General features: G+C 51.1%; 1 protein-coding gene across 3 annotated transcripts in view; it reads left to right on the forward strand.

Moving 5' to 3' along the window:
* Positions 1 to 12,793, forward strand: part of TNS3 (tensin 3) — a 246,418-nt gene that overhangs the window by 112,185 nt on the left and 121,440 nt on the right. For all 3 annotated transcript variants that reach the window (XM_057731401.1, XM_057731399.1, XM_057731400.1), the window contains 5 exons: positions 908 to 972; positions 3,837 to 3,920; positions 11,240 to 11,352; positions 11,447 to 11,507; positions 12,294 to 12,369. In XM_057731401.1, the coding sequence (XP_057587384.1) occupies positions 908 to 972; positions 3,837 to 3,920; positions 11,240 to 11,352; positions 11,447 to 11,507; positions 12,294 to 12,369 (399 nt within the window). The remainder of the gene's footprint in view (positions 1 to 907; positions 973 to 3,836; positions 3,921 to 11,239; positions 11,353 to 11,446; positions 11,508 to 12,293; positions 12,370 to 12,793) is intronic.

Consider the following 12,793-nt stretch of genomic DNA (forward strand, 5'->3'; position numbering starts at 1 on the left):
TCTTCCCAGACCAGGGATCAAACCTGTGTCTCTTGCATTGGCAGGCGGATTCTTAACCACTGCACCACCAGGGAAGTCCCCAAACTTTTTGTTTATGAACACTGACATTTGAACTTCATATGATTTTCATGTGTCATTGAAATATTATTCTTTTGATTTTTCTTCCACTGTTTACAAATGTTGAGACACCTCTTGCCTCAGCAACCCGGTGGTGGGCAGAAGTGGCTGGTGGGCTGTGGTTTGCTGCTCGCCGTTCTGGGTCATGGCAGTATGTTTCAGAAGGTGGCGGTCCTTGGTTCCAGTCATGGGGCTGTGGTGCTTCCAGACACCTTCTCCTGATGGTGATGCTGGTCTGGTCCCCCTGGGCTGCCTTGTCCTGCCTGTGCGTCTGTGACCATGGACTGAGTGATGCATCTTCCATAATGCTGCCTCGGACGGGGGTCCCCTGTGTGTGACAGGGCAGGGCTGGGTAGGTGGTGCCAGTGATGTTGTGATGCTGGCAGCACCCTGGGATCTGTGGTCCTGCTGCTCTGGACTTCCCTGTGTTCTGCGTGCAGCCCTCAAAGCCCTCAGCCTGTGCGCGGGGTGTTCGGGTCTGTCTTACCTGGATGATTAAGTCATGCTAATTGCTGCCGCCCGACACAGTTTTTTCCAGCCTCACTGGGCAATGAGGAGCCGACTGGCCGCCTCTGTGCAGACCTGCCCTCGATGGCGTCCTCAGATTCCCCGGGTAGCACCTGCTCCTGCCATCAGCACCCCCCATGTGTGTTCTCTGCTGAGTTGGGTGCTGCCAGGACAGGGACCAGAGGAGGGTGACGCTGGCCTCCTGTCCAAAGCAGGCTCTTTGTCATCCTGTGAATGAAGGAGTGTTTTCCTGTTCTAATGACCTCTCTTCCGTCTCCTGCAGGGTGGAAAGGGACGCATCGGCGTGGTCATATCATCTTACATGCATTTCACCAATGTCTCAGCCAGGTAGGAGGGAAGCGTCCTTGCTGCTGTGGGCATTGGGATGCTCTAAGCCTGGGTTGGTGGGAGGCGGTCAGCCCGGGAGCTGACCTGGAGGCCGAGGCACGTATTCCTGGTGCCCAGAAACCTAGCTGCAGCTAAGGGTTTACACTCGGGAGAAACATATTTTTGTAGGTGTGCAGCTATATGTGATTCACACTGAAGACTTCACGGAGACATCAAAGATAAAGTGAGTGCACTGTCATTCTCTGACAAGAACGACAGGGACAAACGTTAGTGTTAGTGGAGCAAGAGCAGTACTGTCTCACTGGGTACCTCAAATTATGCGCACGGCTGTGGCCGCGGCCGCCATAGCTTGCATGCATTGAGCCTCTGGGAGATACCTTGCATATATCCTTTTGCTCGCTCAGTCCTCCCAGGTCATCCAGGAGGGAGCAGTCATGGCTTCCACTTCCCAGATGAGGAGCCTGAGGCGTGGTGGACTTAAGCCATCACCATCTGACGGCCCGTGAGCAGGAAGCCTGCTCTGGTCCGCTTCTCAGGAGGTGCCCGTGTGGGTGCCACCAACAGGAGGCCCGTCCTGTCCACCGGGACCACAGGCACTGCGAGGCCAGTGAGTGAGGCACTGGCCACGTGCCCGCCCTCGTGGCGCTGGGCACACGGCGGGACCCAGGTGCGCTTTCCGAGCACACGTCTCCACTCACACTGAGGTCCAGTTCAGAAACATCATTCTTCATGGGTTTTGTATCTGCGTTGGTCCTCTCTGTTCAATGGCCGCTTTGTGAAGCGTGAACTACTCCGTTCTGAGGAAATACAAGCCTATTCATATCAGCCGATAGACCTTTTCCTTTCTAGCATTAAGGAGTGAAATTTGACTTTCCAAATGTTTTCTCTGGAAACAAATTGGGGAGCCCATGCCTGCCAGGCAGGAAACCCAACCCCCCAGCGAAAATCAGATCCTTTCTTGGTGATAATGAGTATTTGTGTGTGTGCCAGACAGACTGAGACTCCCGGTCACGTCACAGCCCTCTGCAAAGCCAAAGACACTTGGTCAGAGAGCAGATTTCACCTGGCCGGACCCTGGACAGAGGCCACCTCACATTTCTGTCCACAACAGCGCAGCTCTGTCTGGAACCAGAGTTCCATGCGCCATGGGCAGTCCTGGCATTTTTGGAAAGCTTGGAGACTGAGCTTCATTTATCACTGACACGCTCTCTAAATGCACCACTTTTTCTGAATAATCGAAGTGTGTCCCAGCTGCACGTGTCAGGCAATTCACATGAGAGGCTCTAAGCCTCAGGGTCCTCACCTGGGAAACGGGGATGATGGCCGTGCCTCACAGGGTTTTGTGACAGTTTAATGTATTGTTGTGTGTAAGGCACTTGGAAAGCATCAGTGCTGGTGTTAGCTGCTGTTAATGCTGCTGGTACTAGTGGGGGTAACAGTATTAAGTGCTCTTCACTAAAATGAAGGGACATCACCGAGATTTTTGTAACCTGCTTTTCTAAATTAACACTTTTTCCTTCATGCCTTCCCTGGCATCATGTTAGTGGCTGTAGTAGTTTTCCGCTCGATGAGGGAATTTTATGTGTTTTAGCATTTACCAATATTGCCTACCCAGGTTGTTTGCAGCGTTTCTTCAGAATTTCAGTTGCTTCCTTCTAATGATCTTGTATGCTAATGCATGCCGTGATAACAAATGCTCCTCAATACATCTTTGATCATTTCTGCTGTTTTTCTCTTAGATGTTATTCTCAGAAGTAGAGCCATCGTAGGGAGCAGACTTTTTAAGGCCCTTGTCACAAAGTGTGTCCAGATCAAAAGAGACACTTCAAGTTGCGAAGTAAAGTAGGAAGAACATTCTGATACCAGCACCAGGAAGATAAGAGTTCATAAAGATAGAATCGTTGCTCGTATTACGAATACTGATTCCAATATTAATGCTGAACATAAACATTAACCAAAATGCATTATCAGCATTTAATAAAACAAATGAATTCCAGAGACTTCCCTGGTGGTGCAGTGGTTAAGACTCTGAGCTCCCAATGCAGGGGGCCCAGGTTCCAGCCCTGGTCAGGGAACTAGATCCCACATGCATACTGCAACTGAGAGTTTGCATGCCACAACTAAGACCCGGTGCAACCAAATAAATAAATAAATAAATAAATAAATAAATATTTTTAAAAAAGATTAAAAAAAAAAAGGTGTAGGTGAGGGACTTCCCTGGCGGCCCAGTGGTTAAGACTTCACCTTCCAAAGAAGGGGTGCGGGTTCAGTCCCTGGTTGTGGAGCTAAGATCCCACATGCCTCACAGCCAAAGAACCAAAGCATAAAATAGAAGCAATATTGTAACAAATTTAACTAAGACTTAGGAAAATGGTCCACATTAAAAAAAAAATGTATAGGTGAGTATGTAACTATACGTTTTTACTCTAAAAAACATATACACTCAGTATGTTAAATAGTCAGTGCTTAAGTGACCCTTATTTTTGTGCAGCTCCAGCCCCTTATTTAGACAAAGTTATTATTTTAGATAGTTATTTGGATAGCTAGGACACCAGGCCTGTGCCCAACTGTGAGAAATGGCAGGCAGGTGACTCTCCTGCCAGCTGTGCATGCAGCAGGGAAAGTACCACATCCTAGGCTTGGGTGCTGCTGTTTCAGGGGGAACCTCAGACCCTGCAAGCCCGGCTTCCCCTTGGCCCTGAACGTCTTCTTGAGGGAGATGAGGTCGGGGAGGATGCGTAGCAAAATGGAGCTCTTAGTGGGTGCCAGCCTCTCAGAACAGCCTCGGGGCCTGTCTTGCCCCCCACCGCGTGGCCATGAAATTAAACCGCTCTCTCTCTCTCTCTCTCTCTCTGCTTCCCCAGTGCTGACCAGGCCCTCGACAGATTTGCGATGAAGAAGTTTTATGATGATAAACTTTCAGCTTTAATGCAGCCATCCCAGAAACGGTAGGTATCTGTCCCAGGGCCAGAGTGAAAAGGTGAATGAGATTTTTACATTTAAAAACGTAGGGGGCAGGGGAGGGTGGAATGAATTGGGAGACGGGGATTGACACGTATACACGACCACGTGTAAAACAGATAGCTAGTGGGAACCTGCTGCATAGCACAGGGAGCTCAGCTCGGTGCTCTGTCGTGACCTGGATGGGTGGAGTGGGGGGGGGGTAGGGGAGGTCCAAGAGGAAGGAGATAGATGTGTACCTAGCTGGTTCAATTCACTGTACGGCAGAAACTAGCACAGCATCGTAAAGCAGCTATACCCCTCCCCCAAAAAACGTAGGGATGGAAGACGCACCTCCCCTGACCAGCCAAGATTGGGAGGGAAGGGATTGCGGGGTCCAGTAGTGAAGGATGATCCACTCTGCCTGTGGGTGCTGGGGAGTCCCTCGCCCTGGCTGGCTCCGGCGTGGACTCAGAGCTGCCTCCTCACACGCTTCGCCGTCCGGTCTTCCTTGCTCTCTGCTGGTGTTGGTGCCGTTACTATGTTGGGACTGGTTTGTGTCTCCTGGACCAGGGGTCTGTGAACTGTGTCTGTCAGAGGCTGGACGGCGGATGTTCTGGCCTTTGCAGGTCAAGTGGTCTCTGTCACGGCCACTCCAAGAGGGTCTGTGGGCGGTAGGAAGCAAGTGAAAGCAGCTTATCTTCGATAAAACTGTCGGCACACACAAGTTCATAGCTGGCCAGCCTCAGAGGCCGGGGAGTCTCTCTCTCTCCCAGCCTCCCCTGGCGCTCCTCCGCTTCTCCCCTGCACAGCGTGGCCCCTGGCAGATGCTGCGGAGGGACCCTGGGGAGCAGATTTCCTCTCGCTGCCTGCCCCCAGGTGAGTCCACACTGTCACCAGGCCCAGGTGGAGAAGAATCAGAGGAGGGTCAGGTGTGTGGCCTGAGAAGGGCCTGCAGCCACTTGCCTTCCAGACCCACCTCTTCTGCAGATGGGGGCATGGAGCCAGGAGCGCTGCTTTTTTATTTTAAAGCAAATGGCAAGGCATTTGCACAGGAATTGCTAAGGCAGTTGCCAAGATGATTTTCCTGACCTTCTCATCTTTTCGCCTATTGCCAGAGGGCTGGACCAGCAGAAGTGGGTGGACCCAAAGTTCCCTCAGTATCCAGGTGTTTTGGTCAGGAGCCAAGTCTCAATATTTCCACTTGGGAAAGGGATTTCAGGGACCACCAAAGGCACCTCCTGCTTTGTCCTGGGTGTTTGCCATGGTTGGGCCTGTTTGTGTTCAGACCACGGTGTATTGTGGATGTGGGATCACAGGTCAGAGCCTGGCCATGCCCTGCTCTTAGCAAGGGCCCCACAGGGTATGTGAGCCGCCTGGGAAAAACCAGCAGTTTATTAGCATTACAGTTAAACACCCCCTTGATCTCTTTGGAACCACTAAGTGTCATTTCTTGGTTGAGCAGTTTCCAGAAAGGTTACATTCATATGAGCTCCTGTGTGAGATGTGAGGGTAAACGAGATAACCTACCCCAAAACTCAGCACACACCAGGGAAAGATATTTGCCTCATTTTTCTTCTTTTTCTTCTTATTACCTACTGCAGCTTGTTAATATCATTGCAGGAGTGTGGAAAAAGGGAAACATCTCACTTTCACGTGCCCGTGGTTCTCCTGCATCATTGCACATGAGAAGCTGTAATGTTTACGTTTTATGAGGGCAGCGTGGGTTAGATTTTGCTTTCTGAAGCTAATCTCCCTGCACCTGCAGCTTAGGGGAGTGTTATCCCACCCAGCAGCTGCATTGGGAGATGCTCGCCACCTCGGAATTGAGTGGGTGAACGACCAAGTGAGTGGATAAGTACGTCTGGAGGAATACTTGAGACCCGGAGGATATGTGATGACCACATTTGTGGGGACAGGCTCAGTGGTGAGGGGACCCATCACGGTGGTCCTGAATGCCCACAGGGGGAGCACTGCAGGCTGTTTTAGGACTGAGCTCAAGAAGCCATTTCAAAATCAGTCTCGTGGTAAGAGTGGATTTATTAGCTTGGGTTTGTGGTCCAGGAAGTTTAGACCCTCAACAGTAAGCCTGCTCTGGCCTTCACGTATAATTAATATTGGGTTTAAGAGCTCGAGAGGCAGGAGGCCCATTGGAAGGGCAACAAATTCTCTGTCACCCTGTGCCCCATTCCTAAAAACCACTGAGCAGTTGGCCTGCAGCCGCCTGGCTGGCACAGGCCCATTGGAGGTTGCTTGCTTCCAGCAGAATTGCTCAGGCAAGAGCGCTTCTCTCTCCCTGCGCCTTTGGCCTTGAGCAAACCCCAGGAGCAGCTTGTGAAGGCTGTGGGGTGACCTTCTGCGGGGCTGATGAGCCTGCTGTGTCAGAGAGGCGCCCGTTCACTTGGAGGCCCTTGCACTTTGATAAGTAACTGAAGAAACTCCTCCTGCAGCATCATTTATCATCAGTGTCACAGTAGTGGTGAGTTAAATGATGAAATTCTGAGCTCCTTTCCTTCATCCACTCTTCCTTTCCTTCCATGAAGGAGTTGGGACAGCAGGTCCCATCACTAAGCTTAGTGGGGAGAAGGACAGGTAACTGGCTCTTTCTTTGGGACAGCAAAACTCTCCTGAGGGTGCAGGAAGAAGGGGCCCCAGGGGGGTCCTGGGCGGGGTCATTGCTGTGTCCCATGAAGTAGAGGGAAGAGAGGCCAAAAGTCTGGGTGTGCAAACACCAACATTGGATTCTTGGGTGTTTCTAATAGCTGGAAAGTTCCCCAACATCACAGCATTATTTGGGTTTTCATTCTTCTGTAGTTTTGGACATGATGTCTCGAGTGTCTGAAAGAACCTTGAACTCGAAGCAGGAAAGCTGCCGAGAGAAGCAGATGCGCAGATCCTTTCTCCAAGGATGTGTTTTTTTAGGGAGTGTGGCCGCTGAGGCCAGCAGGCTTCCTGCGCCTTGTGCTGCGGTGGCCGCTCTGCATGTCCTCCTGCCTCGGCTTGCAGAGCAGGCGCCAGGAGCGGGACCATTCCTCAGGGAGTCACCTGGAGGAGGTCTGGGGTGTGGGGCGGGGAAGTGCTGGGGAACGTTAGGTAACCAGCAAGCCTGGGTCTCGCAAACAGGACAGAGCTGATGGCGCCCAGCCCATATCTCACCGCCATCGTGCCGCCCCTGCGGTCGTAGCCACACCGAGTGCATGGAGGTGAAACCAGGAAGCCTTAGGGAGAGATGGGTGGGTCACAGTGGCTTCTTTTTCTCTCAAAAGTATTATTCTCACACTAGTTTTCAGGGATATTTAAGCTTATGTCAGGTACAATTCACATATTTAGGAAGATTTAGGGAAACTTCAAGTGTAAGTTTCTGCTTTGGAAAGAGGTTATAAATAATGCAGTGAACAACTGCACATATCAAGCTGCTTTGGAACATGAAGGAAGTGTGTGCTCTTCTGTCTGTCCCCTGCCAGCTACAAGCTTGGTTTCTTAATTGTACTTGCTAGTTGAGATGCAGTGTGGAAAACGTCATCCCCAGGGAGTTATTTCCCTCAAAAGAAAGGAGAGTGCAGTGGGGAGACAGGAGAGCTGTCTGACCTGTGTGGCTGTGAGAGCTGCGCTGACCAGGGAGCTGACCAGGGACTGACTTTCTTTTTTAATTTTATTTTAAATTTTTGGCTGCATTGAGTTTTTGCTGCTGCGTGCGGGCTTTCTCTAGTTGCGGTGGGTGGGGGTTACTCTTCTTTGCAGTGTATGGGCTTCTCATTGCTGTGGCTTCTCTTGTTGCAGAGCATGTGCTCTAGGTGCGCAGGCTTCAGTAGTTGTGGCATGCGGGCTCAGTAGTTGTGGCTCATGGGCTGTAGAGTGCAGGCTCAGTCGTTGTGATGCATGGGCTTAGTTGCTCCGTGACACGTGGGATCTTTCCAGACCAGGGATCGAACCCGTGTCCTCTGCATTGGCAGGCAGATTCTTTTTTTTTTTTTAATTAATTTATTTCTTTATTTATTGGCTGCTATGGGTCTTCGTTGCTGCACACGGGCTTTCTCTAGTTGCTGAGAGCTGGGGCTACTCTTCATTGTGGTGCGCAGGCTCCTCATTGCTGTGGCTTCTCTTGTTGTGGAGCACGGGCCCAGGTGCATGGGCTTCAGTAGTTGCGGCACTTGTGCTCCATAGTTGTGGCTCACGGGCTCTAGAGCACAGGCTCAATAGTTGTGGCGCACAGGCTTTGTTCCTCTGCGGCATGTGGAATCTTCTCAGAGCAGGGCTCAAACCCATGTCCCCTGCATTGGCAGGGAGATTCTTAACCACTGCACCACCGAGGAAGTTCGGCAGGTGGATTCTTCACCACTGTGCCACCAGGGAGGTCCCAGGGAGGACTTTCTGTTTTGGGTAAGACTCTGGGATGGGCTTTGAGAGGCACCCTGTTACCCACTCATTCATACACACACACCTGCCTTCAGTGCTGAGGGTGAATGCCATGTAGACAGAGTTGAAATTCATCCTTTCCACAATTTGCTGGAGAAAGTAATCGTGAAATCCTTGCTTTTGTTTTTATTCCCTCTTAGTCTCATCCATGGTCTGAATTTTGTTTTCTTTGGGACTAATGGCGGCTCTCCAGGCAGTTTCCTGCCAAATGTGCCCTGGTTACCTGTCCTCTCTCGCCCACAGCGCAAGCGGTGGCTAGCTCACCTCTGACTGCAGTGACAATTACAGCTCATATTTTCAATGAACTTTGTTGTTTTTATCAGGCATTTTGTATGTGATTCTTTGTGACTTAAGAACAACATTTTCTTTTCCATGTCACGCTCAGGTGGCCTACAGTAGAGCTTCTTAGCCTGCTCATCCGAGGGACCAATGAGGGTGTGAAAGTGTTCTGGGAACAGCCACCCCAGTGACGAAGTCATGAAAACTTTGTTTTACTGCACAAAGCTTTCCTTTACCCCTCCCCCATCACACACACTAATCAGTAGTGCATAGAGAGGAAATATGCTTAATTTATAGCATTGAATGTCCCCTTACAGGCTGCCACGAGCCCCCAAGGGGCCAGGAGTGCCCCCCAGACTGAGGCCACAGTCTCTGGGGGAGCAAGGGCTGATGGCCGCTTGTCTGTGGGGTCTGGAGTTTCGGATTTGCCGATAGCTCCCTGCAGGCCGTGGAGGAAGGCCCCGGAGAGGAGCGAGGGGCCTGTGATGTCCCTTGTGGCCATGCCGTCCTGCCTGGGTGCTGGATTGTGGGCTGGGGTCAGGGGTGAGGCCCCCGGGCTTCCGTTCCGCTCATTTATGTCAACCGTCAGCCACAGATCTGTACTCATCACAGCTGGAAGGAAGGAGCAAGGGTGCTGTCTCCACTCTGTCCATAGGCTTTACAAAAATAAGTACATAAATGACCCTTGTCACGTATCCTTCTCTCAGAAGGCGGATGGCGGTGTGTGATGGGGTTGGCGTAAGGTTTTCCTTAAAGGTCGTTCTGATCACAGTCATGCTGCTAATAAGCCTTATGGTAAACTGTTGCAGTATCACAAGATCCAGAACTTGGACTCAGAAGTTACAATTGTATTGCTTCTTATGAACAAGTAACCAAAAACGGCTTTAGCTCCAGGAAGTTAGGCAGTAAACGTGCTGGAAAGTAGCACTTGGTTAATAGAAAATACCCTGAAATATAAAATGATTTTCTATTTTTTCCTTATTAAGGAAGCATGTGAAGGAAGAAGTAAGTTGCATTTTATAATAACATGTTATGTCTTTGATTTACCTAAAATGTGAACCCATAAAAGCTGGGTTTCTGTAAAGGGCAGATGAGAGCTGTGCACCAGGAGCTTGACTGAGAGGAGAGGAGGGCTGTGTGCACTGGTCACATGATGAACTGGCAGGAGGGCGGTTGTCTGTGTCCGGGTCCCAGGCAGCAGGGCCGCCTCCCTCCCTTCGTCTCTAACTCCATGTGAGGGCTGGCCGTGGTCTTCTGGCTCCTTCTTTGGGACCTTGCAGGGAGTCCGCATTCTTCTGTAGTCACGTGGACACTCCACCTGAACGGAGCACCTTGTCATGCTCCCTTTGGCCGCTGGGCAACAGTGCCAGCCAGGCTGTGTCGGTGCCAGTGGAGGACCCTCCACGTTTGCATCAAAATGTAAAATGGAAACTGACCTCCCCCAATTCTGTAATGCCTGGTCTCTGTGCTCATGGGTCCCTCGGATGTCCAGAGAGTGGTCAGTGCAGGCTGAGCGAACGGTCAGGTGCCCACTGAGGAAACACGCCATCTGGTGCACCGACAAGGCCGAGGAAGCGGGTTGTCTGGTGACCAGGGCTGCCCAGCCCTGGAGGAGGGGAGACTGCTGTCCAGACCACGTGGTGACTCGTGGCCCCAGCTCAACGTCCTTGATCCCTTGTCCTGTGCTCATGACCCTGGGGCCGGAGGACCTAGAAATCTGCAGTGCATGGCACTTAGGTGATTAAAAGTAGCTGGACTGGTCACCTGAATATTCCCGTGTCTGTGCCTTTGCTGTCAAGAGAGAAGCTAAAACGGGAAGGCATGTGGAGCCATCTGGTGGCCAGGCGCCTGCAGCCACGGCCCCGCCACGTGTCCTGCCAGGCCCTCCGGGGCCTCCATCTGGCCTCTGTGACTTGGGTGAGGTTTTGTCCTCTTCTGAAAGGGAAGAGCAGTTTGCCACCAGGAAAATGTAAACACCAGGAGGGGCACCAGAAGGGAATGTTCTTTTCTAACATTTTTTTCTATAAGGATAGATTTTAAGTAGAGTTTTTAAATTTTGTTTTTAAGATTTACTAGAAATTTCCTCTTGTTCAGTTTGCTTTGTATGCAAATTCAGGTGCTTGAGATAAGGGACTGCATCTGCATGGCTGGTGTAAATTAGAGATCTTAAAACATTTAGATGTATTTGATAAATGACACTGTGTAAATTTAAAGTGTGTGACATGTTAATGTGATACATTCACGTATTGTAATACGATTGCCATTGCAGCCATAATTACCACCTGCCTGGCTGTGGGTTCCATGGACTGAGGTGATGCCACCTGCGCTTGGGGTGCAGAGCAGGAGGTGCTGCGTGTCGGGGCTCACGCTCGGGAGGCACCCTTGGTTGTGCTTCCAGATCATTGGGCATGTCAGTGTGGGGGTCCCAGAGATTCTCGGTGGGTTCGTGGGGTCAGCCGTGCTCTGCAGGGTGTGGGCCAAGACCTGGGGTGCAGACCCCCTCCTTGTTGTGAGCAGTTAGCATGGGTTGTCTCCCAGAACTCCCAGAAAGCAGGCAGGCTTCCTCATTTCCGTCCAGCCCCACCTGGGCTCGGGAGCTGTGCGGAAGCTCTGAGCTGGCTGCCCTTTGCAGGTACGTGCAGTTCCTCAGCGGCCTCCTGTCGGGAACAGTGAAGATGAACGCCTCGCCCCTGTTCCTGCATTTCGTCATCCTGCACGGAACCCCCAACTTCGACTCGGGTGGAGGTGAGGGTCTCCCACAGGGTGGGGTCTTGAGATGTGTTGCCTGGCACTGGTCCTGAGCTCTGTGTGTTTATAGCCGATTCTGCCTGTCTTTCAGCGTGCCGGCCCTTTCTCAAGCTCTACCAAGCCATGCAGCCTGTGTACACGTCGGGGATCTAGTAAGTGTGGCTGGGGACCTCGGGAGAGCTCGGGGAGGGGGCCTACTCTAGGCTGCCTCTCCCGCTGGGGGTGGGTGGGGGTGAAGACTGGCAAGTCAGGAGAAGGGGACAGAAGGGATGCCGTGGGTGTCATACCCTGTCATCCTGCCCTGCAGGTATCTCGCTGCTGTCTCTGCGAAGGGGTGTGGACACTGGGACCCGGGGGAAGGAGAGGGCCCCGCATTGTGTGGAAGTAAACATATCGGAGTCTTATGACAGGACGATGGTGGTTTGCCTTTTTCTTCCCTTTGCAGTTTAGACAAAGGTCAGGAAGACGTTTCCAGAATGTGTACTAATTCTAGACTTATTTGGTTTGCTTTTTTTGTTTGGAGAAGCATTTTATGCACATTAATGGAAAATGCATAAAGGTAGAAAAATGTTCTCATCCTTGTTTATCACTCAAAACGAACTGTTATCATGTGTCCGGACTCCTGGTGACACGTGGGCATTCTCACGCTCTGCTTACACAGAGGCTGCTGGTGTCAGCACCCCGGTACTCCACGCTGCGTGCCCTGGGGTGGGCCCGCGGTCACTGGCTCTGATGTTGCCGTCAGGACCCTGCCTGGCACTGTTACTTTTTTGTACATTTTGGACTCATTTTCATAGGAGAGAGTCTGAGGAATTGGATTCCTGGGCCAAGCAGGATATTTTGTCATATTTCAATTATGGGGTTACTTTTCTCAGAAAGTATTCTTTCCATTAAATCATGAAATTGCATAATCACGCACCTTCTCGTTTATTCCAAAGCAACGTTGGCCCAGAAAACCAAAGCAGAATCTACATCGCCATAGAGCCGGCCCAGCTCCTGAAAGGGGACATCATGGTGAGTGTCAAGGCCCTGCCCCTACTCCCAGTAATCACACCTTGAAAGGGAAAAGCAAGTTCATCTTAAAGCAATAACATCCACTAGCCCCCCGCAAGTTCATCTTAAAGCAATAACATCAACTAGCCCCCCAACCCGCCCTGAGAAAACCTGTGAGAAGAATGCAAAGTAGGCTTTACCTTAAGGCAGTTGGTTAATTTTCTGAGTAAACCTGTCTTAATAAAAGGAATAGAACAAATTGTTAGAGACACTTTCTATGTGCACCCTCGAAATTAAAGTCCTGGGACTTTCTTGGTGGCGCAGGGGTTAAGAATCCGCCTGCCAATGCAGGGCACATGGATTCAATCCCTGGTCCAGGAAGATCCCACATGCTGTGGAGCAACTAAGCCCACAAGTACTGAGCCCGCGCACCAGAACTATTGAA

The sequence above is a fragment of the Hippopotamus amphibius genome, chromosome 4, assembly GCF_030028045.1.
Source record: "Hippopotamus amphibius kiboko isolate mHipAmp2 chromosome 4, mHipAmp2.hap2, whole genome shotgun sequence".
Lineage (NCBI taxonomy): Eukaryota > Metazoa > Chordata > Mammalia > Artiodactyla > Hippopotamidae > Hippopotamus > Hippopotamus amphibius.